General features: G+C 39.9%; 1 protein-coding gene across 1 annotated transcript; it reads left to right on the forward strand.

The window, feature by feature from the left end:
• The first annotated feature begins 6,822 nt into the window (after positions 1 to 6,822).
• On the forward strand, positions 6,823 to 23,184 carry LOC6725391 (carbonic anhydrase-related protein 10). Its single transcript, XM_016173583.3, has 8 exons — positions 6,823 to 7,517; positions 15,681 to 15,728; positions 17,389 to 17,525; positions 17,626 to 17,817; positions 17,900 to 18,062; positions 19,242 to 19,396; positions 20,227 to 20,358; positions 20,772 to 23,184. Exons 1-8 carry the CDS (start codon positions 7,430 to 7,432, stop codon positions 20,856 to 20,858), a joined length of 1,002 nt encoding a protein of 333 aa, XP_016038441.1. The 5' UTR covers positions 6,823 to 7,429; the 3' UTR covers positions 20,859 to 23,184.
• Positions 23,185 to 25,555: the final 2,371 nt, after the last annotated feature.

The following is a 25,555-nucleotide window of genomic DNA, read 5'->3' on the forward strand; positions in this document are numbered from 1 at the left end:
TATTTTTGCTATAACAAATAAAGTTAAGGTCTAATTATAGAATGGCATACCTCGCTGAATTCGTCGCAAAATTTCCTATCCAATAGTAATGAAAGATGGAAATGTTAGATTTTTGCCCTTTTTTGAAAATTTTGATGATGGTACCCCTTACAAAAAATGCAAAAAATTGACCCGACTTTTTTGGGAAAAAATATTCACTATTTTTGCTATAACAAATGAAGTTAAGGTCTAATTATAGAAAGGCATACCTCGCTGAATTCGTCGCAAAATTTCCTATCCAATAGTAATGAAAGATGGAAATGTTCGATTTTTGCCCTTTTTTGAAAATTTTGATGATGGTACCCCTTACAAAAAATGCAAAAAAATTGACGCGACTTTTTTGGGAAAAAATATTTATTATTTTTGCTATAACAAATAAAGTTAAGGTCTAATTATAGAATGGCATACCTCGCTGAATTCGTCGCAAAATTTCCTATCCAATAGTAATGAAAGATGGAAATGTTAGATTTTTGCCCTTTTTTGAAAATTTTGATGATGGTACCCCTTACAAAAAATGCAAAAAATTGACCCGACTTTTTTGGGAAAAAATATTCACTATTTTTGCTATAACAAATAAAGTTAAGGTCCAATTATAGAATGGCATACCTCGCTGAATTCGTCGCAAAATTTCCTATCCAATAGTAATGAAAGATGGAAATGTTAGATTTTTGCCCTTTTTTGAAAATTTTGATGATGGTACCCCTTACAAAAAATGCAAAAAATTGACCCGACTTTTTTGAAAAAAAAAATATTCACTATTTTGGCTATAACAAATGAAGTTAAGGTCCAATTATAGAATGACATACCTCGCTGAATTCGTCGCAAAATTTCCTATCCAATAGTAATGAAAGATGGAAATGTTAGATTTTTGCCCTTTTTTGAAAATTTTGATGATGGTACCCCTTACAAAAAATGCAAAAAATTGACCCGACTTTTTTGGGAAAAAATATTCACTATTTTTGCTATAACAAATAAAGTTAAGGTCCAATTATAGAATGGCATACCTCGCTGAATTCGTCGCAAAATTTCCTATCCAATAGTAATGAAAGATGGAAATGTTAGATTTTTGCCCTTTTTTGAAAATTTTGATGATACCCCTTACAAAAAATGCAAAAAATTGACCCGACTTTTTTGAAAAAAAAAAATTCACTATTTTTGCTATAACAAATGAAGTTAAGGTCCAATTATAGAATGGCATGCCTCGCTGAATTCGTCGCAAAATTTCCTATCCAATAGTAATGAAAGATGGAAATGTTAGATTTTTGCCCTTTTTTGAAAATTTTGATGATGGTACCCCTTACAAAAAATGCAAAAAATTGACCCGACTTTTTTGAAAAAAAAAATATTCACTATTTTGGCTATAACAAATGAAGTTAAGGTCCAATTATAGAATGGCATACCTCGCTGAATTCGTCGCAAAATTTCCTATCCAATAGTAATGAAAGATGGAAATGTACGATTATTGCCATTTTTTGAAATTTTTGATGATGGTACCCCTTACAAAAAATGCAAAAAATTGACCCGACTTTTTTGGGAAAAAATATTCACTATTTTTGCTATAACAAATAAAGTTAAGGTCCAATTATAGAATGGCATACCTCGCTGAATTCGTCGCAAAATTTCCTATCCAATAGTAATGAAAGATGGAAATGTTAGATTTTTGCCCTTTTTTGAAAATTTTGATGATGGTACCCCTTACAAAAAATGCGAAAAATTGACCCGACTTTTTTGAAAAAAAAAATATTCACTATTTTGGCTATAACAAATGAAGTTAAGGTCCAATTATAGAATGACATGCCTCGCTGAATTCGTCGCAAAATTTCCTATCCAATAGTAATGAAAGATGGAAATGTTAGATTTTTGCCCTTTTTTGAAAATTTTGATGATGGTACCCCTTACAAAAAATGCAAAAAATTGACCCGACTTTTTTGGGAAAAAATATTCACTATTTTTGCTATAACAAATAAAGTTAAGGTCCAATTATAGAATGGCATACCTCGCTGAATTCGTCGCAAAATTTCCTATCCAATAGTAATGAAAGATGGAAATGTTAGATTTTTGCCCTTTTTTGAAAATTTTGATGATGGTACCCCTTACAAAAAATGCAAAAAAATTGACCCGACTTTTTTGAAAAAAAAATATTCACTATTTTTGCTATAACAAATGAAGTTAAGGTCCAATTAAAGAATGGCATGCCTCGCTGAATTCGTCGCAAAATTTCCTATCCAATAGTAATGAAATGCAAAAAATTGACCCGACTTTTTTGGGAAAAAATACAGTTGTTGCAAATATTTAAGAGTTTTGGATTTTGGTACCAGTCGATCATAATCAGTATCAGATATCAACTGAAAACCAACTGATCGAAAAATCTTATAATAATAATTTTTGTGGCAAATTTCGGCACCATGCGATCATAATTGGAATCAGAAATTCTTTTTGCCTGTAGATAAATGACCTTGTCAACTAATCGACTCATACATTATTGGTGCGAAGTTGCAACCAAAATTCGATCGCTGTCGTATAGAGAAATGGCAAATGAAAGCGATGCCGTGGAAACCTCGACCAACTCGGAAAATTGCCAGGTTGTGCAGCGAATTTGTTTGCGTCACCGTCAAATTAGATAAAGAAGACACCCAAGGAGAACCAAAAGATGTGAAAGGGAAAAGTCGACACCTAGAAAGTCGGGAAAACGGCGACGACGGATAACCGCAAAAATTCAATTGAAGGAATGCAACAAACGAATTCGATTTTCTAGAAAGATGGGGCAGAAGGGGCTGGTACATGGGGGATGGTTGACAGGTAGGGTCAGGTTAGCTGCACCGTCAATTCAATATTCAAAATGTAATTTAGCGTAATGCACACACACTCACGCAGAGCAACAGTCAAGTGCTGGAAGATGAGACGGAATTGCAGCGATAAAGTTGCTCTTCGATTGCCCAGACCGCAAAGATAGGATGTGGCTGGTTTTCCAACCCATTTTCCTTTAGTACAAATTTTCCACCGCTCTTCCGAGCATCCCAGCATCGGCAATAAATTTCTGTTTGGAGCGTGAAAATGCAGATAATGTTTACACCTGAAGGCCATACACAAGCACAAGGGACCGGATTGTGTTGCACTTGGGGAAAAAGGAACACGGATATGGCGCTTTAAACTAAAACGGAAATATTTCTCTAAACCGAATTAAAAGGAAACAGCAGGTGGGCAGGACCCTCCAAGTACCTGGGGAACTTGATAGCGCAAAAGTTCAGTCTCGATTAAGTTTTCTTCTATGGAAAAAATTTTATGTTCGCGGAAGAATGCACAAATAAATAAATAAATTACAATTTTAAAGATTGGTATAAAATATGAATGATATGCTAGTTGAAAGAACATCGCTTCTTAACCCATGTGTTTTGCGGTAGACTTTTAAGGGTTGACAGTAGCATTTCACAAGGATTATTTAAAGACGTTTCTGTTAAAGTTATTTGTAATCAACCTACTACCCGTCTAAATCATGAATTGGATATTTAATGCATCTATAATTATGCTTTTAGCGAATTTTCTGTAAATCTCTGTTTGGAATGCTAGGTAGTAGTGTTACTAGTATGCCATTTGAATCCCTTAGGGTCAATCAACCAAAATGAATAGCCAGCGCCTGGAGTTGAAGCGCCAATTTAATTAGTGGTCAAGGCAGGCTTTGTCCGTCAGAAAGGGTGTGTGTTTTTGTGTGGCAATACCCATACCAGCGTATCTGTACTTCCGCTTGAAGCGTCAGCGTCAAAGGAATAACCAACTAAACGCACCGCCGGCAATGAAACGGAACGGAATGGAACGGATACTCCGACGGACCGGAACGCGAGAAGGGCGGGGAAACGGAAAAGAGCAGGTTTTCCGCGAAAAGAAAAACTATACTATATATATCGGGGAAATAACCAAGCAGCGCTGAGTGAAAATCAATAAAAAAAAAAGAAAAACAAAAATAAGAAATAGAGAGACAGGAAAATGGGAAACCCATGATAGAGCGATAGAATGCGGCGCCGTAAAACCTTTTAGTTATATTAATTTCAAATCACACCCCACTCGCCAAAGGCGTGAACCGAAAATGCCGTAAAAGTTTTATGACTTTTTTCCCGACCAGGGCACTTCTTACCATTTTTTTGGTTCAGTTTTCTTCCTGGCTCGATGGAAATTTACAACAATTGCAGACCTTGAACCTGCCGCACTCGCACTTGGATTCGCATCCAATTCGACGGCCAAATTGATCTTGTCGCATAATTCTCAGCAAATTGCCACAGCGATTTGTCTTGTTGCCAATTAGCCGCCGTTTCCTGTCGTCGGGGGCGATGGAAAATGAGGTGGAAAATGGGTGGTGAGGTGGGTGGGTGGAAGGCCCAGAGACACGGAAATGCCATGGCAATTGCGATGCTGCCGGTGGATCGCAGGCCAATGGCAATTGCCGTTGGCGTTTTTAATTAGAAAATGCGCAGTGTCTGCGCCAAACACCCACTCCACCACCCACTTTACCACCCAAATGCCCCCTCCCCCCGTGAACCCTTAGCACCAGCTACCGCTCATCCTCCGTCCACACATTCAATTCGCAGTGTCTGTCTCTCATTCGGTTTGGCAAGGTGTAAAAACTAATTACATTAAAACTGCCACGAATTCAATTGCATTGCCTGCAATTGCAATGTGCAAGTGCAAGTGTGAATGCGAATGCGAATGTGTGTGTGTTCATGTCCTTGTGTGCGTGTAGCTGTCAGCGTCTATGTGTGAGTGCGAGCAGCAAAGTGCGCTGCATACTTTTCGTAGCTGGCCTTAATCAATTCCGAATGCCTGCCAATTACATGAGCATTAACATCGGATATACAATGATTTCTCTCCAAAATATTCTCAATCGCCTAGTTGCAAGTCAGTCTAAAAATCGTATATTTGTAATTAATTTATTTGAACATTTAAAAAAGTTGCAAAAGGACGAATGAATTGTGAACCTTTTCGTCACTCGAATAGTTAAGGCAACTTCTTTGACGAATAAAAATAGTTCATTTATAATACTAATTTATTAAAAATAATTTTATTTTATAACCATGTGAATATTTAAACAAGTCTCTGGTTAGTCGATTTATCGGGTCGGGCAATAATGTTGTTTTTCGCATTGTTATTGGAAGTTGGTGGCTTTGCTTTTGTTGGGCTGCCCTCGCATTCAATTGCAATGTCAAGTGATTGGCTTCCAGTGCGTTGGTGAGAGGTGTGGGAAGAGTGGGGAGAGTGGTTGGTGATTTGTGGGGTTAAGACCGTCGGCAGCTGCCTGCCGATTTCCCGATTTTCCGACTTTCACACAGCCGCCGATTGCTGACTGACTGTGATTGAAATGCTTTTAATAATGCAGCGAAACATTTGAATTGAATTAGTGGCGAAAGCGATTTTATGGATTAGACGATGAAAACTTGAAGCCGATGCGAGTGCGTGGCGAATGGAAAATGTTAACATTACGGGTAAAATGAAAACTGTGTAAGGCCTGGCTTAGCGGCATTAATATGTTATCGCGACGCATTTAATACCACAAAGGCCTCATTAAATATATATGTATATATATATATTTGTGTTCATATATTTTATTCAGCTAATTTATGCGTGCTTGTTGAAAGACTGATTCGCCATTCATGGATTCGTTTTCATTTGTATGCAAATGAGGTGGAAATCTAATTACCGCAAAACAAAGGACCAAATCCGTTGTCTGTCGCGAATCAAGTAAGAAAAACTGTTTATGCCTTGTGTTATGTAAGGCGATTACATTATGTGCAAGGACCTTCCCACACAAGCACACATCTCCAGGCAAGACGGCAATTTGTAATGCGCCAATAAGAATTTATATCAACGCCGGCTGCCAAGCAGAAACCAGAACCCAGCCACGGCTCCCGACGAAATCCGAGGACTCCTCGTCGTCGGAGGCTCCTTGCTCCTCGCTGCCGGCCTCATCTCCTTTCTCCTTGCCACTGATAAGAAACCCGTCCTGTGGAACAGGACAAACACACAAAAAGCAGGCAACGCACGTAACGTTTCGCTGATTGCCAGCAGCAAGGACTGCCAAAGGGGGGGAAAGAGGAAAAAAAGGACGAAACCATAACCCAGGACAATCGCATAACAGCAATAACAATAACAACAACAATGATGAGACTTGCACGTGGCTGGCAAGCGTTGTAATTCGCCGGATCCGCGGGATTCGTCGCCCCAAAGTCGCGCAGGCGTCGGCAGCGACGGAAGGACCTCGTGTCCTGCCACGAAGGCGGCCGAAGGGCTCGCATTTTAGAAGAGTTTGGGTTTGCCGTATAAGAGTTTTGGCCCTAGTGGGAACAAATGCTGTTCATGAGGGAACATTAAACTTAAAAATATTTAAGATTCTCAATTGAGAATAATAAAAGTGTAATTAGCAATGAGTGTAAGATTAGTTCTATAAGCCAAAAATATATTTTAAATATAAAATTATTATTACTATTGATAATATATAATTAAGCTAAAACCAAACGACAAATCAATTAGATTAAAAATATAATATCTTTAGAAAGCAAATGCATTCCCATTTTCTTCTTGGATTGTTCTCGTTTTTCGCAATTTCCCAACGTTTTTTATAAGATTATGTTGAATTTCAGTCCCAGTATTTCAAATGGCAGCTCTTCGTGAAGCAGGCAATCGTTGCCGCTCGTCTCCGCTCGTTCATTTTCGTCCTGCCACGAACATCCTTTCGGCGTTGCTGCCGTTGGTAGTGTGCTGCCGTTGCTGCTGTTGCTGCTGCTGTTGCTGCTGCGCGACTGCCGAGAAGCCCGTTGCATATCCTTTGGCGCTGATGCCACTGACAGCGCCGTTCAGTTTCAATTCGCATTCAGAGACAGACGGACGCGTCCTGTCGGCCCTTCGATTGCAGTTGTTTCGAAAAAGCGCGAAAATTGAAAATTTCAGAAACCAAAAAAACGCACGCTTCTACCATTCAATCGGCAAGGCAGAAGAAAAGCGATAACAATTTTTTTCGAGTGTGCAGTGTGAAAAGAGCCGGGCAAAAAAATTGCAAAACGAGAAAACAGAAGACGGAAATGAAGCCAGCAAGTTGTGTGCATATCGGAGAAAGTAACGGAAATTAAAATTTGCATATATGCAAAAGGCGGCGGGCGGCGGTGGGCGGGCTATTCAGGAGCGATGAAGATGGAAATTAAGATGAAAGCGAGCCCGAAACTGACCGAAACAAGACTCAAGTGTCAGATCTAACTGCAGACTCGTGCGCAATCCAACCCACCAGCCGAAAGCTTAAGAGGGGCACACAAAAACTAAACCCCCCAGAACTCCCAGGAGCAATAGTCCAGTTCCAGTTCCAGCTAGTGCAATCTAAAGTCCAGCCACAAACAGATACAGTCACATAGAAATGCCGTCGCCAGGACACCACACATCATTCTGCTGCTCCACGGCAGGATTTATCGCTTGCTCAGCAATCGTTCTGCTTTGCAGTTCCGGTAAGTGAAATATGCCCAACAAAAGGACTCAGGACTCAGTGTCCAGGATCCAGGATCCCAGATTCAGGGCAAAGAAGACCACTGCACTCACTCCTTAACTCACTGCCTCGATTTCTTTTCTGTTGACCAACAAATTTGATTTTGCCAGCTTCTGGTTTATTGTTGACGTTGCATCTTGCAATGGAAACGTCATCGAATGTAAAATGTTTTGCGAGGCAAGTTTAAAAGGATTTTGGCAGTGCCGCACACAGATACAGCTGCAGTCACAGATGCAGATACATTTACAGATACAGATACACTTACTCCTAGACGAACAGAAACGCACCGACACTTGCCACAAACAGAGAGTGGCGCATGGGGCAGTGGCAGTAGCAGTGAAAGGACGAAAGTCCTGCCACAAAGGGCAGGCGGCAAAAACACTGCCAAGGTCTGGACAAATGGACAAAGGGGCGTTCAGACACAACGACATAAGGACGTGTGTGGCAGGATGTTCTCGGACAACTTCAGCTGGGTTAATGCATTTCGTTGCGCACACAAAAAACGGCGAAAGCATAAATATATTTACACAAAAATGTGCTGAATACAGTTTCGGTCGAGACCGTTCCGCGGCACTCACATGTTGCAATGGGAAAACAAATTAACACTCAATTAGCTAAGCCTTAAGCTCAGAACAAAAGGGAGTTTCCTTTAGTCCTGATCTAAAGCTCTCACTTGCTTTTTACTCAGCTGTGGCTTGTTTTCCGCAGATCGTTTAAAGCTTAACTCTTGCACAAAGTGTTTCAGTTTATGAAAAAAAGGGACTAATAGATTAACTCAAATATCTCAACAACTTTAAATAATTTTGCACATTTTGAACCATTTCCAATTGAAATGCCAAAAAAATAAAAGCCGCCTTAAATAATAAAACCGACTACAGACCGAGTTCATCAAGCTGGCTTAATTCCATGCATTTTGCACACATTTTCTGCAGTGGCCTACGAATTTATTTTGTCGTTTTGCACTGCAGCCTTTTGCAGTTGATGGGTACAATATATATTTATATTTAAATTTTATATTCATAATGTTTTTACACATTGAACAGCGCATTAGTAATAAAAACCGCAGACAGATCGGTTTTTGGAACAGGGGTCTTAATTCTTTTATTTTTTGTTTTTTTTTTTTCGAATTGGGCTACGAGGTTGGTTGTCAGGTGGTCGGGGAACAGGACAGGACACTCTGGCGTTTGTTATAAAAATTGCAGCATAAACAAGTGCAAATAAAAATAAGCGAAACCCAAACAACAACAACAGTAGCAGCAGTGCGGTCAGACAACAACAAGAAGAGGAACAACAACAGTGGCAGCAACTGAAATTGCATAAACTGCAAAGTGCAAAACTGAAAAACGAGTGAAGCGAATGAAAAGGGGTGTGAAAAGCGGGGCATTGGCGACAAAACATTGCCAGTCATAAATATGAAAATATTAAACTGTATTCACAACAAAAAAACGAACCCCAAATACTCTTTGCAGTGTGAAAATATTGGCTTTAATACAAGAAAGTAAGCTTCTCTAGTAAATTATTTATATATTGATGGCAAATTATGACAAACAAAAAAAACTAGTTTACTCGAACTAAAATCATTAAGAAAAATATTTAATTTTTAGCGGTACATTAAAAATGAAACAAGCTTGGATCTTAAAATATCGCATTTACTAAGCTAAAAATTACTCAAATTGACTAATATGAAGAGGAGTCTCTTAGAGTAAAGTGCACTTTAAATTAAATCCATTTTTTTCAACTTCGAAGCGATGATACAGCCAAAAAAATGCTTTTACCAAATCAGGTCAGTTTAAATCTAAAAGCCGACTAATCATATGAATGTGGTCAAAACACCCTGATAATAATCGAAAGGCCTTTCCATGGAAGGCAGGCCATAAAAAATAAAGCCGGGAAGCCCAGGAAAAGCGAGAAAAGCGGGAAAAGGAAAAACGGAAAACATTTTGTGGGGCGTAACAGAAGCGAACTATATGGCAAAAATGCATGCAGGACAATCAACTCACTCACACACACACACACCGTCGCACTCACAGGACTCAATAGTGTGTGTATATATTGTATGTGCGTGTGTGCTTGTGTGTGGTTTATGATACCATTTAGCCGGAGGGTTGTTTTGACAAATTGTGCAAATTATTGTGTTAAATTTGCCCTTGAGGTGAAAAATCACTTTGACATGGCCAGCCAAGAGGCAGCGATTTTCCTGCCTTTTTTCGTATTTTTTTGTACTCCATCAGCCTTCCATCCCACTTTTCCGCTCTTCCAAGAAGTGCTTAGCTGATTGTGCTTTTGTCTGTCGTATTATAGACGCCAATACATATGTCAGCCGGAGGGCAATACGCCTCGTTTGACCACCGATCCATTTTAAGTGGCTGCCCCAATCTGCTGCAAGTGCTTCGAAACACAGCAGCGTTCAAGGAAATAGAGATTCTTAGATTAAGAAATATATTGGCAAAGGGCTGACTACTTTAAAGCTGTTAATATAACTCATATAACTAATGTACTAACTATCCACTTCATGCCTTAATTTTGGTCAAAAACTGTTTGGGGTGTGCTACCATTTTGCTCGCAACTAAATGAAGAGATGTGAAGTACTTTTCCCTTTTTTAGGGCCAATGCCACTAATTGAGACAGCGCAGATATCCGTAGTTGAAGTTGCCAAGCTGGAAAAAGTTTTCAAAAAACGATTTCGCATGCAGCGTTGACGTGACTCGCATTAGCCACCGAAAACTGCACACGTGTGTGTCTGCATCTCCCCCTGTTGGCTGTGACCGCTCACCTTTGACCTCCAGCTCCAGCTCCGGTTCCAGCACCACCCACTTTTCCATGGTGCACAGGAAAATGTACTGTTGCTTATTATCGAAATTGTATATGCCAAGCAGCAGCGGCCACAACTTCCTCTTGAGCCTTCTTCGTCGCTTTCTTTCAGCCACTTCTGCCAGGTGGTTTTTCTTTTTGGGGGAAAAATGGGCAAGTCGGTGGTGCAGTTAGTAGTTGGTAGGTAAAAGTTTGTTGGCACCAACAAATTAAGATAGTTGGTTAGTTGCAAGCGGCAAATGTCTAGACGGTTTTTAGCCAAATTATGGTTTTCAAGCGTTGTATTTGCTCGCCCTGTGACTCCGTCCCCGATCCTTTCTGAACATGAGCTTTGGCTTACTTTGTTAGCAATTACCTCCATGCACTCGGGAAAAAACATTTGGATTTAATAAACTGTATTACGCTACAATTTCCGTGAGAGACGTACACACAATACAACTATAAATAATATCTTTCCAAGTAATGTGTCGCTTTAAAAAAACATTAAAGATTCGTAAACATTTTTTAGGGCGGCTCCCATTGCGGTTATACTTTATTTAATGACTTTTTTCGAAGCTGATCCTTATCCGGATGAAATTGCTTTTCAATCAACGTTTTCGGGAGCATTTAAACGCATTTGCACAGCATGCGAAAAAATAACAAATCAAACAGCACAAACATCAACTTTTGCTGTTAACTCATCGCGTGAGTTGAACGTTTATTTCCCTCCACTTTGTTCATCAGCATTCCCCTCGATTTTTCCTCCTCGCCTCCTTTTTTTTTTTGGTTTTTCCTGACCCATTTTTTAATTTACCCCAGAAGATGAAATGGGAATTTTATTTTTGGCGCCAAGAACCAACAAAAGTATTTCACTGCAAGAACACAAAATGAAAATTCGAATAAAAAGCAAAAAAACAAAAAGAAGGAGAAATGAAGTGGGGAATTCGTACAATGTTTCTTTCTGGGGTGAGGGAATGGAAAAACTTTTGCCAACTATTTAGAAAAATCATGTAATGGCGTGGAAATTGTTTCTGTCCCTATTGCTGGTTAATTTGCTAAGCGATTAGATGTAAATTGTGGATTCAATGGCAGTCCAGGGAGTTTAACATCAAGTTTTCAAACTCCCCTAAATAATGCGTAATTATTTAGTCGAATTCACGGGGGAAAATTTTGTGTTTAACATAAATTTAGTTCGGTACATCATTAAGTGTTCAAAAACTATTCAATATGCATTTAACCCATTGAGAGTGATGAGCATGTGAAGAGAATAGTTCAACCATTTGGAGAACATTTTCAAAAACATTCAAAATGTATGGTAGTTTAGCATTCGCTCAACTCAGTTAATAATATATTTAAAGCTGCCGTCTGCTCTCCGCTACCTGTAGTTGAACTATTTTTCCCCGTTTCGCAAAATGAATTATGCAGCTAATCAGTATTAATGCGCTTTCCATCGAAATTCAGTGTGAGCTTTCAGCTCGAGTGCGGGAAACAAATTAAATATTTAAGCGAAAAATGCACAAAACAAGAGACGAGGAAATCTGATCGAATGTTTGCGAGTAAATTAACTCGCCCAACGACTTTGGGAAAGGGAGCCAGGGGGGTGAGGGGTGGGAAAAATGTTCGGGGGTTATGGAGTTGTGGTCGTCAATCTTTTGAGGGGGCTGCCAAGGCGACAGTTTGATAAACTGAAGCAGCGCTTCAGATACTAATCAGCGCTTCTCTGCCCGCTTAACAGGAAGCAATAAATTCTGCCAGGACATGCCGGGATAAATGCACACACACACACACATACCATATATATATAGGTATATGTGTATACATTGGTGTGTAAGTTTGTGCGCATTCCGCGCCCTTGTCTAGAAATTTTAATTAAAAGCGATGACACAGCGAGTAATTCAATATCAAAATGTCGCCTATTAATTTTAAGGACATTTCCTTTATTGATTCACTGTCAATATTATATTGAACCCATAATTTACACATAAAAGGGCTATGGCTATGGCTATCCCCCCGCGATCGTTTGCCTTGAGCAGCCTTTGTTTGGCTTGTCTAATTCATTTAGACATTGAAATGTGGACGTGGGGCGTGTTTGGACCTCTTTTGATGGCACCCACGCACGATATGCTCTTGCGTGACTATATTGAAGACCGCAACGGGAACTGCGAGGAAAGTCGAGGACATTTTCCTGCTTTTTGATAGCCAAACATTCCATCTTTACGCCATTTTCACGCACACGCCAAACACAAGCAAGCAAACAAATAACAATGGCTAAATGGCCCAGGCACACGACCCGACCCTTTTCATTTCGCCCACTTGATTCCGATTCGGATTCTGATTTTGATTCCGATTTGACGCCCATATCGTATACTGCTGATTACAACAAACAAATAAACAAGCCAAATGGAAATCGCAGTTAATTTAGTCATCTAAACGCGCTTGTTATTGATAAGCAAGTGACTCACGCTCCTCCGTGTGGGGAAAAGCAAAACACGGCAATTAATAAGTCCATTCTCTGATAAAGTAATAAAATGTGGATAGGGTTCAAGCACACGGAAATGACAAATAACATGCAGTTTGAAAGGAAGAATGAAGGGGAAATTATGCTTAAATATTCATGATAGTTGCAGACATTTTTATGGACTTCTTAGACAACAGAAGATTTATTGACAGGCACAAAAGTTTAGCAATGATAACAGGCTGCTAGTGTTCCAGCTCTGCTTAAATATATTTTAAATAATTGGTACATATAAACCAGGATAAATTGAGTAAGTGAACTGCCAAGGACTCATTAAATAAAACTGTCATCCAAACCCAATTGTACACATTGAATTTAGCCCGGGCCAGACATCTAATCGGCAATCCCATGAACTATTTATACGCCCAACTATGGCCATAAACATATATACGTGTTTCGACTTCTGGCCGCTGGAATTGATAAACAGCCTCAGATACGAATTAAAGCAGCTGGAACTGGCACAAAGGCCTAATGCTCCGAATGCCAGTGAGGCCAAATAGATAGTTATAAATATAGGCAGATAGAGATGGAGGTACATCTACATATATATGGTGGAGGGTTTGGGGGGTCGATTGAGACAATAACCCGAAAGCCAGATTCCATTTGAATGGCCAACAACAGGAACCCATAAACCATTGGCCAAAGCGCACACACTCGCAAATACACACACAATTGTGGCGACAGACTGGCTGTCTTTGGCACCCTCCCGCCTCAATAACCCAAGAAAATCCAACACACTTAGACCATATAAAAAAAAAGAAATCAAGCTATTTACTGAAACCTCGAATGTTTCACTTTTATTAGCAGCTTTTGAATCAGAACTTTTCTTTTCTTATGTTTACAAAAATTCTAATTCGCTTCAAAATAAAAATCAGTGCTAAATGGCATGCAAATTTTTGCCGTGTATACGAATTTTCGGGTGCTATGAAATAAAACTGTTAAAGCAATAAATTAAGTTGCTGTTGCAGCATAAAAACGAATTTACCAAATGACTGAATTGTGTTTGAGGGGAGATGATTTGGTTGACGAATCGCAGGAGGTGAAGTCCTGGAACTGAATCGAAGAGCCTTTGGTCTGCAAATTGCACCGGGCTCTCCTCAATGCTATTTGCTAGCATTTATCGCTCGCCATTTTTTGGGGCCAATTCAATAGCATACTTTACAGCGCTAAGCAGACAATAACAACCGGGCAAATAAGAGGCAAAAAAGAATCGCCGGCAAGCGACAAACAAACAAACAAACAAATGAACAAAATGAAGTGACGTCGCCGAGTCGCGGCTCACAAAAAACGGACGTTCATTGTTATGCCAAGAAAAGCAACACGACGACGGACCCGAAAAGGAATTCAGCAGAAGCAAACAGAGACAAAGGCACGAGATGCCCAAGGATCAACTGGCAAATTGGGGATACACTATCGTAGTTGTGGAGCACTTACCATTATTGGGGTCAACAAAAAACTGACTGCTTCTCACTTTTATTAGCATATTTGTGCTGTCCATCATTCAAGGAACAAACCTTAAATTTAATTTACTTTTAAAAATTTTAAATATAATAATAACTGATTATCACTAACTCAAGAAAGCTATACTCTCTTGCAAATGTTAGATCTTAAGACTGCTCATTAAATGCACTATTAAATTATATCAATATAAACGACAGTCTTAATGGGACAGACCAATTGAGGTAAAATTATGATGAACCTGGGAAGTCACGATAAGTGCACTTCCTTCGCCCCAAAGTCGGAGTAGCTCCACTGATGGCCCCAGGGTATTCGCACTGATGGCAGCGAACAGGAAGCGGGCAACGGTTCCAGTTCCAGCGACTCCCTTTTGAACTTCCGCTTTGGCTTGCAGCAATTTCTTTGGGCTTTATTGCCGCCCAAACCCCTCCCCTCCCCTCGCCAACCCTTCCCCCTTGTGCAAAATCCCCCTGCCAAAAAGCTCCGTTACGACGCATATAGCATAAATTTTGAATACGCTCAAACTGCTCAAGGGGGGAAGGGTGGGGGGCAGTGGGTCTGCTTTGGGAGGGGGTCTTGGCTAAAAATGAGAAAAAAAAAATAGAAAATAGCGAAAATTGTCTGTCGCTTGATAAAGCGGAAGCAGAACTTGCCCATAAACGAAATGTGGCAACTGAGTGTAAACTTTATTGGCGCCAGACTGCCTGGCGACATCGCTGTTGTCATGCTCATCCCTTAACCCCGAATCCAGTAAACCAGCATCCCAGCATCCCAGTATCCTGGCATCCCGGCTGCTTTTTTGTGTGTGGCCCAGTTGGACGTTGACTCATGCGACACGCAGGATAAGCAGAAGACCAGGAGCAGGACGACGACCACGACCACTACCACTACGAGATCCGATGGCGTCTCGATGGCTGGCAACTAAAGTCATCGTTTACCCCCCAGAAAGAAGCAGCCGCTTGTTTGTTTTGTCTGACTTCGCCGGTGACTTTCAGTCTGCGGGTGAAATAACGGGGGGCGAAATCGAGGAAGTCTTACATTAGTTGATTTCATGCGCTGTTTACATTGGCAGCGAATTATGCGCATTGAAAAACCGAGATTTTGCTGCCAGCGGGCGGTGGGTATTCCGCATCCCAAGATCCAGCACTTCTGCACGCCTGCAATACTGCATATGCAAAGGGATTCGGGGATCTGGGATTCGGTATCCCGGGATGAGCTGAGCCGGGCTGACTGCTCCTTGGAGTCGAATTCGACCGGCATTTTCAACTTGTCTAGACTTTAAGCTCCTTGGCACCTTGGTGCTTACCTTTCAGCTTTAAGCCTCTCGATTTGATTGGTATTTTTGCTCTCTCTTACTTTCAGAGGTCCTGTCTAGTTGGGAAGAGTGGTGGACATACGATGGCATATCCGGTAAGTGCTGCAAAACTTATTTTAAGCTGTGAAGCGTTGGACTAATTTAACATATATGAAAGCAACTATTTACCCTTGACTTAACACCAACAAAGCCCCACCTTTTTGCCGCCCTTTAATCAATTACTTTTGTGAATGGCCGAATGTTTGAATCTTCATATGAATAAATTGGTAAAACTTTTGCACCCCCAGTCGGATGCTGCGGCTGATTTAATTACATTTCAAATGGTTTGGCAACAAAAACGCAGACAGAGCACACAGACAAACAAACAATGTGGGTGTGGGATGTTGTTGCTCTTGTAATTGTTGCTTGTCACTGTCTGCATTTTCCCCTTCAACCCATTTTTAGCAACAAAAAAGAGAAACGAAAAAAAAAGGAAGAAGGGGAAACAAGCAACATGCAACTGCAACAGAAGCAATAGCAACAAATGAATGCAAAACACAAAATGAACAGCCGCCACAAAAGCGACAATTGCCGGGTGGCAAGGGGGCGGTGGTGGGCGGAGTGGGTCAGAACACAATGGGCGGGTCAGCTGCATCACCACGGAGCAGTTTTTAAACTTTGGCATTTATTGCCGCCGCGTGTCATCAATGCACCCACACAAATACAATGGAAAACAACCACACAGCTCACACCCAACAGTTAGCCATCGATACCGAAGTGTAGAAAACGGGATTCGCATCCCAAAAATCCTGAAAAACATTTTGGGATTCATCAATAAAGCTGAACAATTTCGGATAATTAAATATTCAATAAATGTGTTCAATCCGGCTAGAAAATCAATTGATTATTATCTATATGCATCTATAGTTTGAAGTCTTACAACTACAATTTGTTAAGTGTCTCTAATATTTGTTCTAAAATTTATAGTCACATATAGTCAGTATTCACATGGAGAGAAAAATATTAAGTTTTGCATAAGGCACACAGACCTAATACCACTTGTCCCTCCTTTTTTTTTACCAGGGACCACAGCACCGCCCCTTTGACCACACACGCCCCACTCAGATAGCCAATATACACACAGACACACACACACACTTATTTGGTGAAGCATTGTTTTGAAAACTTTCGACAGTTTTCAGCCCGTCACATCGGAGTTGGAAAGCGACCAAAAACCCAAACTCAAACCGAAACATGTGAGGGTGCCACTGACCCCCATCGGTGCATTTAATTGCCATTTAAAAGGGGGTCAGATGGGGCCAGTTGGGGAGCTTATGAAATTTCATTTGGCATTTGAAATTGTCATCGATGTTGCTGCTGCAGTTTCTGTTTCTGTTTCTGTTTGCATTGGGCGAAGAGGCGAAGACACGTTTTCCATTTGCTCGATTGACAGAACACTATATATGGCAGAGGAACAGGAACAGAAACGAAGGCCAATAACCGATGTATATAGCCATGTTCCTACGGTGGAATACACTTTTTAACCCCTCTGATTATGGGGTATGATTATATCTGATAACTAAAATATAAGGAGGCGCCCCGAGAATTACCTTAACTTATATATACTACAGTAGTATGCTACCCCTGTTAACTTAAATTCTTCCATTTATAGTATTAAAGCCATAAATCCCATTTACAACTGTTTGTCTCACTTTTGGGCTGTGTATCCGTTTGAGTGGCGTCGACTCATCCGTTTCCATCCTTTTTTTCTGGCAGGACCAAGCTTCTGGGGCCTCATCAATCCGCAGTGGAATATGTGCAACAAAGGACGCCGCCAATCGCCCATCGACGTGGTGCCCGACAAGTTGCTCTTCGATCCATATTTGCGGCCCCTGCATATTGACAAGCACAAGGTGCGTAGAGGCCACGAGGTCATGAGGTGTAACCCCCCCTTCCCCCTTGCGAGACCCTTAACTTGACCCGGATGTCCTGGATATCCCATTTGCATTGCAGGTTTCCGGCACTCTGCACAACACGGGCCAGTCGCTGGTCTTCCGCGTGGACAAGGACACCAAGCAGCACGTGAACATATCCGGTGGACCGTTGGCCTACCGCTACCAGTTCGAGGAGATCTACATACATTACGGCACGGAGAATGTCCGCGGATCCGAGCACTTCATCCAGGGCTACAGCTTTCCAGGCGAGGTTAGATCTGCAAGGACATATTAACATGTTGAAAAAATCAATATTTACATAATTTCCATTCATTTGTTATCAATTGTTGTAGATCCAAATCTATGGGTTCAACAAGGAGCTGTACCACAACATGTCCGAGGCGCAGCACAAGTCGCAGGGAATCGTTGGACTCTCGTTGATGGTGCAAATTGGCGAGACGCCCAATCCGGAGCTGCGGATCATCACGAGCACCTTCAACAAGGTGTTGTATAGAGGTGAGTGCGAATTTCCAGCCCGCTGGTGGCAGCAACGAAAATCGCCAATCCCCAAACCGCTGACCGACCACCTTCATTTCCGTCTACGCAAAATGCTACCGGAAATGTTGCAATGTTAATACCGTTGCAAGTTGCCTTTTCTTTGGCTGTTTGGCTGCCCGCTTTTATGATGTCATTGCAGCGGCAGCAGCAACAACAACATTACGTCGGTGGGCCATAATTATGTCCAGGCGAACCATAAAAAAAATCGAAGGGTCAGAGGGGGCTGAGATGGGGCGTGCCAAATTGAGACTGGCCGGCACAAAGTGACGAAAATGAAACCTCGAATTACACTAAACCGACACTTAATAATTCCCCCCTCCCCCTTCGGAAAAACCCATTGCACGTCTCGTTGGCATTTTCTTGGCCAGTTTAATAGCCTTTTTACAGGTCGTACAACTTTATGGTGGCCCAGCCCCAGCCTTAATTTGTAAAATGCCCGGGCGAAACCGACCGAAAGAAGCCGGGAACCAAGAAATATGCCAGGCCACTCGCCAACAAAAGCAAGAACAACCGTAATAACTGCAGGATAAGGCGGCTATGTAAAGTTTAAAGTACTTAAAATGCAGATACTCTTCCGAAAATATTGTATAACTATTTTCATACCATAAGGTAATGATTACTTGCTTAGAAAATACTTTAGATAGACGCAATTTATATAATATTTATCTGAACAACATACATACTCCTGCAGAAGTATCCGTGAGATACACCTTTCAATCAGCTGATTGATGTCAGAGTATCACCGCAGAAAGAAAAACTACACCCGCGATGCAAAAACTCTGCCCAAAAGTGGAACTCCCACTCGGTGGGGCGCAGAAAAAACCCTCCCCTTCCGCGGATTTCATTTGACTTGGACTGCAAGCCGCGAGTTGCTTCATTTCCGGCTGGCAAAATGATTTGTATGAATAAAGCCGAGCGCTGACGTTGAAGTGGTCAGGTTGGCCACTGGGAACGGGGAACTGCCAACAGCGAACTGCGAAAAGTGGGAACTAAGAACTGGCCTGAATAATTCATTAGACGCTCGGCAGACGTGTTTTCATACTATATTTTTTTTTTGTGCGATATGCGCATAAATAGCCGGGTCCGCCCACCTTGAACTTAGCCCTCTAACTTGTTGTGCCACCTTCCCACTTGCAGGATTCTCCACGCCCATCCGACACATATCCGTGAGGTCGCTGCTGCCGAACACGGATCACTACATCACCTACGAGGGCTCCACGACGCATCCGGGCTGCTGGGAGAGCACCGTCTGGATCATAGTTAATAAGCCCATCTATATCACCAAACAGGAGGTGAGTTTGTGGTCCCTCCATTTGCGGACCGCAAATAATTAAATGCATTTCGTGTGTTTTTCAATTGCAATTAGAGCGGCTTGTACTTGCTGGTTTATTTATGTTCGATTCGATTCCATTCGGTTTTCCCTATTTTTTGTTGTTTTTATCTTTTTATTTTTTTTTTTTTTTTTGCGTACTGTAGTACTCACTCCTTTTTTACTGGTCGCTGATTGGAAGTACAATGAAATCGCATAAATGCAATTATAAAATTGCTCATCAATTTGGGCATTGGTCAGATCGCGGTGGGAATGCGGTCAATATTCCGCTCTGTGCATAATTAAAAAACAATATTTGGTTAGTTTAATCAATTTGCATAAATGCATATGAAACATGTGTAATGGCCATGCCGCTGGGGTCAAAAGTGTTGGCAGAAAAAATACTCAAAGTAAATGAGTAAACAATAAAATAGGACAGGCAAAAAGCCCAAAATGCATTAAGTGGAATGTAAACAAGTCAGCGAATGACAATTGTGATTTTCACAGGCCTTTTCGGAACTACGCCGATACTTGTGGGTAAAACAAGAAAAGATAACCAAAAGAATAATTTCTCTGCATGCCTTTTTACAAGTAATGCTCTGCATAATAAATTTATAAAAACATTACAATGTTACATATTTGATCGGCAATATGCCAGTCATATCAATTGAACACTTGACACATTGCACAGCGAATTTACCACTCAATTTGGCAGCAATTAGTGGCTAATTTATTCAGCTAGGCGAACCATTTAAAGGCCAAATATTAAGCAATTATCGAGTATTGATAACATGCTATATACATATATTCCAGTTGTACCAACTCCGACGACTGATGCAAGGCTCCGAGAGTACACCCAAAGCTCCACTAGGTAATAATGCGCGACCAGTGCAAAGTTTACACCATAGAACCGTAAGAACGAACATAGATTTTAAGCGAAACAAGGTGAGTGGCATCGCTTTAATTAACCCATTAGCCACACGGTTGCCAAAGTGGACACGCTTTTTATTTGTGGTCACATCATTATAGTATTTACACATTTTTTGTTCATTTATTTTTAATGCCCCAATGAGGGGGGGGAGGTGGTTCGTGTGGGCGCAACTTTTATCGCTGATTACTTTTTCATAGCATTAATTCTGTTAATTTAATTTTAATGCAAAGGGGGGCGATTTTGTGGACACATGCGTAAAGTGTTAAACATTGTAACGATTTGAAATTGAGCAAATGCCGAGCGAACAATTTTTTAGTTTTGAGTCCTGCAACCGTGTGTTTACCACTGTAACAATAACTACATAGATCTGACATTAATAAATGTATATATCTAAATATCTTTACCTGCATTTCTTCAATATTAACAGAATCAATATGCGTGCCCCTCGATGTACAAGGATATGTACTATAGGGCGAATCGATGGTCACCCGACACGGGACTTTTGATACGTTGACAACTGGGCAGCGAGTGCCGCGAAAAGCAATTATTATTATTGCTATTATTATTATTATGTGTGGTAAATAATGTTACAGCAATTACAACTATAATGACAACAACTGGTTACAAAAACATCAACAACTGAGGCTGGCAACGAAGCATTTTGCATTTTTTATGTCGCATTCAATTTTTATATTCATGTTTACAACACGAACTCAGGATTCGTTTGGCTTGCAATTGCAATATTCCTACAGCAGCAGCAACACAGCAAATTGTATTATTTATTTCATTATTATTAATAATACGACAACAGGACAAATTTAGGTAACAAAGGCAGGAAAAAAATAAATAACACGGAAAAGGAATGCTTATAGAGCGCGAATAACAATAGAGTAAATGCCATGCCAAACGCAAATGCTAAATTTAATAAACAAAAAGCTGGCACACAGACACTAGCGAAAAATAGCAAATAGTAGCTGAAAATTTGCGTAAAAATGTTATTGCATATTCTTGTGGCGGAGTATGAGAACTTAATTCAATGAAATTTAATACAATTCGGTTTTTGTCTTCAATCTATATGTATTTATGCAAAGCGCAAAAAGCACGAGTCTATATCATCGTTTTTTTATGCAAGGCTTAAATTTTGTAAATTGATGTGTGTGTTAATTTAATAAACAAGGACTCTTGCTTTTCAATCACCTATTTTTCAATAGATGTTCTTGTCGAACAGAAAATCTGGTCGATTTAAAAGCTTAGATTTAATCTGGGCTCATTTAAATATTTCCGATTCAATGCATCCTATATATGTATACATATAAATTCATAATCATTTGCGATTCGCCTCCTTTGTTATATGCCGATACCAAAAACAATTTAGCAAAAAAAATAAACAATGTTAAGAGCAACAAAAAAAAATGCGACAACAAAGTGAAATAAGAGAATTTCCGTAAACTGGATGGGTGGACAATAACTAACAAACAAAAAAGAAACGAAAGATTAATGAAGAGTTGGAGACGAAATATAAACAAATGGCAACAGAAATTAACAAAAAGTAAATATTCATATAAATATACACAAAAATAAAGGTATCTATATAAATTCATATATATACACACATATATACACCACTCTACCAGAGGATCTACAGAAATCGCTCAGGATTGAAAATTTCAAGACATTTCTTTCTTTCCAAATAAATGAATTTGATGCTTTCGAAACCGTTTTAAAAAATGTACAAATCCTGCTGCGATTTCTGTGACACCCCTGTTTATATATACACCACTATATATGTATGTACGATCCAGAAAGTGCAGTAACTAAAATAAAACCAATACGAACTACTAAGCAATGCAGCCAGGAAGTTGAACAAAAATCGGTACGCTATATAGGATGGCTATGTATAACTCCCACACTCTTAGGTACTCACACAAACAACCAAACATCTATAAGCGTCTATATACTTGGCTTCGAAATTTATGATCCGGCAGGACATCCCATCCTCAGTTAGCGGCCATCTATATATCTATAAATCTAGTCACCAGTCATGGAGTATACAACTAGCTAAACTGAATGGGCTACATTACGTAATTTAGCTCTAGAAGGCAAGCATTAGAATTAACTAATTAATTGATTAACTAGCCGTGTTGCTAACAAAAGCCCAAGAAAATCAAATTCGAATTAATGAGTAAACCAGAAACGATCTATATATATATATATATTTAAATAAAGTAAACATTTTTTTTTGGAAGACGAACAGTGTTGTAAAGTGCTGTAAAGACAAGTATTATGGCTAATGTAGAACCTAAGTTACTGAATAGCATTTAGCAATTAGCACCAACTGAGTTTGTATAATATACACGAATATATAGTATACCTAAACATATATATATACACACATATATATATCAGATCCGTTCAATTCCCACATTCGCAGCTGTCGAGCGACACTTTGTGCAATTATTTCTTTGGGCCAACAACCAACCAACTAACTAAGGAACATACTAAATGGCCCCCCGATTATGTGTAGAGCATTAACTATTTGTATAAAAGCTATGGGGATCGAAACGAATTCCGAATTCCTCAACTCGGTAACACTTTGCTACGACTGTAAGTTACTATTGTGTTGCCATATGAAAAACAAGAAAATTGAAAGGAGCAGAAACTATATATATATATATATAAATTATACAAATTCTATATATATGTAACTATAAATGCAAGAATTACTAAGCATAGAACGGGTTAGCAGCAGTGAACGAATAAGGTATTGTTTCCCGAGAAAACGAAATTGAAGAATGCAAAACTAATAAATGAAAAGCGAAAGTATTATATGAAAACCAAAATTACCGCTTGTTGTTGATTTGTTTCGGATGGGTAATCTCTTCAGTCGTCAGTCACACCAATATCCGGAACCCGAGATATAAATGGAATTTTAAATCATCATCAGATATCAAATTGGAGCTGAGCCACCGCTGGCCGCCTGCTCATGGGTCAAACATCCTGGTCACTGATAAATCTCGAGAATTTCCTCAGAGTATTTCAAAAGGTACTTCGATATTATTGACGTAGGTTTAACCAAACTATGGATCTAATTATTATGGTATTCGAATTGAAACCTCATTCGAAATATTTTAAGCAACAAAATATTTGAGTTAATTTATTATTCTACATTTTCCAAATATAATTTAAATGCTCCTCTACAAGTGTAATTCCAATTGGAATGTCCTTGGGCAGCAGGACAATAATAATTATAGAAGCGAATGCGTAACGCAGTCAAGTGCTTAGAAATGGGATAGCAACAAAAACACACTTTATTTCCGTTTGCTGCCACAATGACGACACGCACACATCTATGCACACACCCACACACCCACACACTCGCTAAACACAAACACACATACACTTACAGTTAGTGCGATGGACACAGTGGGAATGGCCTGTTTAAATATGCAATTTCAATTTCCGAAAAACACAAAACGCGTGCAACACGCAGAGGATTCACAGCTCAGGATTTCACTGGATGGAAATGGCAATGTGCCGGGGGTGGTGGAGAAAGTGAGGGGGAAAAGCGGAAAACCGGTGGCGATTGGGATTGGGATGTAAAATTTGATGTTGGATGTTACCAGGCAATCGGAAATGGCGGATTTGAGCGGCGGTTGGGCGATGGCCGCATGTTTAATTGGACGCAATTGAAACTAAACTAGCGTAAAATAGAAATAAAAACACAAATAGAATTGCTGCTTGCGGCCATATGGCACTATGGCCCATACAAATTCATTCGTTTCGTTTCGTATAAAAATTAATTACAAATTAATTTACCATAAATTGCAAAAGCGCGCGCCACTCTCTGGATTGTTTGGTCAGTCGAGTGGCCCGAAGTCGCCCAAACGCATTACGAGTGCGATTTTGTGGCGCCCCAAAAGTCGGTGGCGGGTGCCTCCTAAACTCATACATACATATAACGACTGTTCATTAGCGCCCCTCCGAATGGGGGCACAGTGGTCACTCGATTTAAAGGGGAATTAATTCAAGCAATCGGTGGCGGGTTTACTGATTTCCGTTCATTTAACGCTGCAAATTACTAGCCAGTTGAGGAATGTTTTTCCAATACAGTGGCATGCATCAGCAGGAGAATTTTATCACAGAAAAATAAGCAGAAAATACGTAAGGTGAAAATCTCTATAATCGATTTATAAAAACATGGGTCTCTTGTTTAGTTTTTCGGCTATAACTTGGTCAAAATATGACGAAAAGCCATATGACCGACTTTTTTGTAAAGCTGGAATGCAATACTAACGTTCTGTAACATTTTTGGGACAATGCAGCAAATTTAAATTTTTTGCCATTTTTTGATTTTTTATAAGGGGTAACATCATCAAAATTTGCGAAAAATGGGTAAAAATTAGGTTTTCCAATTTTGGCCACTATTCGATTGGAAATTTCATTACGAGTTCAACAAGCCATGACATTCCACTTTTGGACCACTATTTTCGAAGTTTTGGCAAAAAAACTGATATTTTTTGGATGAAAATCAAAAATTAACATTTTGTAAAAAAGCAGGTTTCATGGTCAGGCTTTCAGCTGTAAAATTGTCGGAACAAGCCGCAAAGCGAAATGCCTTACTGTTTTTTGAAGCTGGAAAGCCAAGCTAACAACCTGTGTCATTGTTGAGATAATTCGGAAAATTTCGATTTTTAGCCATTTTTCGATTTTTTATAAGGGGTAACATCATCAAAATTTGCAAAAAATGGGTAAAAAATAGGTTTTCCATTTTTGGCCACTATTCGATTGGGAATTTCATTACGAGTTCAACGAGCCATGACATTCCACATTTGGACTATTATTTTCGAAATTTTGGCCAAAAAAGCTGATATTTTTTGGCTGAAATCAGGGGACACCTTCATTAAACTATAAACCAGGCAAACAGAAGATGCAGAACACTACTAACGATCAGTTACATTCCGGAATATAGCTTCTACAAATAAACGCATTATATTTAAGTGGAAAATTGGAGTTAGAAGCCAAAAGCACTTAACCGATGTGTATGATATTTCCCTGATAGCTACATTAAACGGTCGAAAGCAATGCTTTTTTACTGCCCTCGATTTTTGGCATTGTTTGTGCGGATGCAGCAGCCTTGGGCCAAATAGAGGGGAACGGGGCATTGAGCCATCAACCGCATTTTACGAAATGCGGTCAGAAAGACTAATTATG

The sequence above is a fragment of the Drosophila simulans genome, chromosome X (genome assembly GCF_016746395.2).
Source record: "Drosophila simulans strain w501 chromosome X, Prin_Dsim_3.1, whole genome shotgun sequence".
In the NCBI taxonomy this organism is placed as follows: domain Eukaryota; kingdom Metazoa; phylum Arthropoda; class Insecta; order Diptera; family Drosophilidae; genus Drosophila; species Drosophila simulans.

What these genes read in the sequence shown, in the direction of transcription:
- LOC6725391 (XM_016173583.3), top strand. Translation starts at nt 7,430, where the DNA reads ATGCCGTCGCCAGGACACCACACATCATTCTGCTGCTCCACGGCAGGA. An exon ending in CAACAAGGTGTTGTATAGAG is followed by an intron (nt 18,063 to 19,241) that starts GTGAGTGCGAAT and finishes TCCCACTTGCAG; the next exon opens with GATTCTCCACGCCCATCCGA. An exon ending in TCTATATCACCAAACAGGAG is followed by an intron (nt 19,397 to 20,226) that starts GTGAGTTTGTGG and finishes CATATATTCCAG; the next exon opens with TTGTACCAACTCCGACGACT.